General features: G+C 38.7%; 1 protein-coding gene across 1 annotated transcript; it reads left to right on the top strand.

The window, feature by feature from the left end:
- The first annotated feature begins 540 nt into the window (after positions 1-540).
- Positions 541-4,194, top strand: uqcc5 (ubiquinol-cytochrome c reductase complex assembly factor 5). Its single transcript, XM_085443302.1, has 2 exons — positions 541-854; positions 3,596-4,194. Exons 1-2 carry the CDS (start codon positions 701-703, stop codon positions 3,685-3,687), a joined length of 246 nt encoding a protein of 81 aa, XP_085299428.1. The 5' UTR covers positions 541-700; the 3' UTR covers positions 3,688-4,194.
- Positions 4,195-4,635: the final 441 nt, after the last annotated feature.

The following is a 4,635-nucleotide window of genomic DNA, read 5'->3' as shown; positions in this document are numbered from 1 at the left end:
AAGACGTGAATGAAAATAGAGACTAGCAGTGCCTGGATAGTGATGGATATGTTTTGGGGGCTTTTTGCCATTAACAGACAGCTGAATATTTGAATTTAGGCATTAATTCTCAATGTTTGTGAGACCAAAAGCTTTAGTACAAAAAGGCGATGTAATTTTGTACAGGTGTAACTGCATCTTTTCTTTGTTACAAATACAAGACTGATTCATTTCCTGCCTTGTATTTATTCAGATTCAACATCAAACTTAAAAAAATAGTCCATTTTCATTCTCAGGTATGAATCGGAGGTCGTTTTCAAAAGTTTCAGAGAATGCGTAAAAAGCAATGGAAACAATAATATATAGTTAGATATTACACCCATTGTGTATTTTTCTGTCATGTTATGCATAAAGGAGCAGAATATCACCACTTGACATACACCGATACCACCCGGATGTTACGACTCTTCTTGGGTGCGTTGGTTTTCCTTCAAATCCTCGAGCTGCTCTCAGTTAGTCTGTAGATCCTTGAGTGTTCCGCCCGTTTTGTATAAGCCAGTGTACAAAATTAACGCACCCAACTTAGCACGTCCGTTGCTCTCATAACATTTGCTAAGGACGTGCTGCTCGTATTTACCCACGCTGTTTCTTAACAGTTCACCTTCAGAGTTTCTCTGGGGCGCCGTGGAAGTGTTTGTTAGGACACAGTTTGTGTGTCAGGATGTTTCACAGGAGTAAAAACATTAAAGACTTACTGAACATTGTCCCGGGGAAACGTCGCCTCGGTGCGTACAGGTTCCTTCCAATCTTTTTCTGTATCGGGGGAATCATGGAGTGGATCATGATCAACGTGAGGATAGGACAAGAGACTTTCTGTAAGTGTAAGCCATGGGTTCACTCAGCTAGTCTAACCGACACGTTGGGTATCTATTTAATAGATAAGTTAGCTAGTTTTAATAAGTTAGGCTAGCTGTGTTAGCTGACCTAGCAAATGTTAAAGGACAAATAAAAGGCGCCAGTGTGCTCTTCTTTTGGTTATATGCTAGCTACCGGTTTGGGAAATTACTCCAATGCTTGTGGTCAGTGCTTTCATACACGTGTTTACCTCGAGTTTACAGTGATCTTGACACACTTGAGAGTGCCTACAGTCAGTAGTTACTAGATAGTTGTAGGTACCTACGGTGTGTACCAACACTTTTGTCGACCCTTCCAAACGGGTCTAAAAGCAGTCTAATCAGAGAAGAGTTCCCATGTGATCCCATCAGAATCAGATGATTTTTTATCAATGTTATTATATGTTAACAGTATGAAAACTGTGAGTTACAGGTCCTTCCAATGGGAGGCATTTTTGAGCTTTCATGAATTCAGAAGGAGGAGAAGAGGCCAACATTACATTTTCAGAGCTGAAAAACAAACACACGTTTTATTATGGAATAATTATCCCAAATTACTGGAGATAACTATGTCGTAGAACAAATGGCACCAATTTAATGCGTGTGACACAGAATACGCTAAAGATCAAGTGTTTTTAAGCAAACTTTAAAAGGGTTTGGTCACCCTGTTGGATAGATGGCTATTCAAACCAAATTAGGCCATTTGCGGGGCCTATCTTCTACTGGGATTCCTACTGGGCCAAATCCATCCAGGTTGCCAGTCTTTTGCAGGGCTTACACACACAGAGACAGAGCGGCTCACATTAACACCACCACCAGTTAACCTAATGTGAATGTCTTTGGACTGTGGGAGGAGGTCAGAGTTGCCAGAGGAAACACACAGGCACCACACTACAGACTCCACACTGAAAGGCCCCAGTTGGCCGGTTGATTGGAACCTTTATGTTTACAGTCATATAATCAAGAAATCCTCATGTTTTGGAGGCTTGAGCTGACCTCCTAAAGAAATTAAGCAATTGTGAAAATATTCATTTTCTTTTAAGGGCAATGTGGTTAGCTCTGTTGTCGCAGCAAGGAGGTACTGTGCTTGAATCTAACCTGGGGCCTTGTTCTGTGCAGTTTCTGTGTCTGCATTGTTTTCCCTGTGTGTACCTCAGTTTCCTCCCGCAGTCCAAAGACATGTGTGTTAGGTTAAATGGTGATTCTACATTAGCTGTAGGTGTTAACAATTGTCTGTCTGTATGTGTTAGATCTGCAACAGATTGGCGACCTGTCCAGGGTGTACTCCGCCTCGTGCCTTATGACAACTGGGACAGGCTCCAGTAATTATTGTAACCATAAGATATTAATGTAGAAACAGTGTTGTAATGTTATATCTGGGAGCTTTTTTAAACCACTATCTGCTATAAAGCAGTAGTATATAAACAACTTATTTTTAAAAAAATAAATAACTTTGTTTGTGAAATATTAATCTTTAAATAACTAGTAACCATCCATTAAATGCATGTAATACTCTGTGTGTCCCTTTGAAATGTGGTAATGTTGTAGGTGGTCCAGTTAAGTACTTGAGTACAGTGGTTAACTAACAAATGCACTTGAAAGAACTATGGTGTCAGAATCACTGGAAAAACAAGTTTCCACCTAATTATACGAACACCCACTCAAGTTGGAAAAACAGGTTAAAGACTAAAAAAATGCTGATGCACATGTTGCTGTGTTATTGATATATACACAAAACATGGAAGTTGTCAGTAAATGTCCGGGTGAGTGCAAAAATGTTATAATCTAATGGTGCAAACTGTTTTTTTTTTTCTTTTCCTGCTAACATTTAATTTATAATATGTCCAGGTAGAGTTACGTAGGTTAGTTAGTTATGGGGGGAACTATTTTCTAGCTGAAGAAAATGGACCATCCAGTGAATGCATGAAAGCAGGGAACATTTGTCACAATGCTAGAGATAGAGTGAGCGGGGTCACTCAAAGACTGAAAAGAAAAAGGACTCCAGTGTGTTTTTACTCTCACTAAACCCATTTCTCATTATTCCAGATGTGCTGTCAGAACTAAAAAGGGCTCAAATCCTCTTGTGTTTAAAAAAAAAAAAAAATCCACCCTGCACATATTATCCTGTGATATTGAGAGGCCATTTGGGGACAAAAGAAGTGTTTTTCTCTACTGAGGAGAAAAAACTATTCCCTGTGCTGTTTGTCAGCTTGGCAGTCATTTTGTTATAGATATTAGATATTGCCCAGATTGCTTAGAAATTCTGCTGGATAATAAAAACAGACATTTTCACTTGCAGTAGCAGAGGGAAAAAGGAAACACCAACTTTTTCCACCTGCCTCTGCAAGTGAAAATGTCTGTTTTTATTATCCAGCAGTGGGAAAAAAAAAGGTGTTTTTTCCTTTTTTTTTGAGGGGGGGGGGATTTTTTTTAATATCCGGAACCCTGGAACTGCCCCACCTGAGTGGTATGCACTCATTACTAATGTTATGCGGTTACATGTGTCTTTCTTTCCTTCTTCAGCAAGCCAAAATATCTGCTGTGCATGCTCACTTTGACACTGACAGTTTAGTAGCATAAACCAGTGTGTTTCTTACCGTGACACATAAACTGATAGTTGGCACATTTTCAGTTAGACATCAGTGTCAAGTATCCAGAATGCTTTCTCTGTGCAGTTTTTACTGGAGACACATTTCAGTCTTTTGAATCTGTTTTCTTTCCAGATGATGTCTACAGAAGAAAACAGTCAGAACGAGAGTACCAGCAAAAGATAGCAGATGGATTGATAGTTCTCAATCAGTCTCCAGCCAAGTGAAAGATGATGATTGGATTAAATAAGGACTTGACACGTCATCTAAAGACAGTGTGGGACACCCATGCAATTATGAATGCTGCTAAAGAAACGAGTGAAAAGCTGATGGTGCAATGACTTCCAACATGCAGGTTTTATTATTTGTATAGTGTTCATTTGCAGCACTGCAGTATAAAGCAACAGGGTAGAAGAATCCGTTTCAGAAAGATGAAAATAATAACGACAAAGGCATTATTTGTTTGTGGAAACCATATTGAGATCTCATCGTTGTAATGCCTCATATTTTTAAAAAAAACAAACATTGCATAGCACCAGCTAGAGAAACCATCTTCGCCATGTACCAACTAAAAAAATGACTAAAGGTGTTTTTATTTTGGATATTGCTTTTAAACAAAAAACACACTGTTTCATTTGTTGATCAAATCTTTTTGTTATAAAAGATTTCTAATTGTGTAAGTTTTCAACTGTGCGATATATGTATCACTATAAAAATGTCGCTTAAGAACTTTATTTTTCATTATTTATATTTTTTTCTGTGCACTAACTGTGCATCTTAATCCCACTCTCCTTCACTTTACCAAGAACTCACTAGAGCCCGACCGATATATCGGCCAGCTGATATTATCAGCCGATATTGGCTATCTGCCAATACGTGCATAGCGACACATTTCATTAACAAGTAAAGAAGAGGCATTATGTTGTTGCATAGCTTGGCCATCAGAGGACACACCCCAACTTTCCTGTTGGCAGCATATGTTCGAAATGTGATGAACACAACAGCCAGCTGATTTGAGCAGAGTCGGGCAGAATGTAAATCCACAACTTTGTCACATTAGTAAGGACTCATGAATAACTAGAAATAAGAAATGCCAGGGAAATCTTTGTTTTGTCTGCCCAAAAGGAAAAAAAATATCGGCAGATATATCAGATTTTTAAATATCCAATTATTGG

The sequence above is a fragment of the Copadichromis virginalis genome, linkage group LG20 (assembly GCF_057382275.1).
Source record: "Copadichromis virginalis isolate Kocher_CV1m ecotype Utaka linkage group LG20, C_Virginalis_male_GT1.1, whole genome shotgun sequence".
In the NCBI taxonomy this organism is placed as follows: domain Eukaryota; kingdom Metazoa; phylum Chordata; class Actinopteri; order Cichliformes; family Cichlidae; genus Copadichromis; species Copadichromis virginalis.
This window is presented reverse-complemented; position numbering and strand designations above follow the sequence as displayed.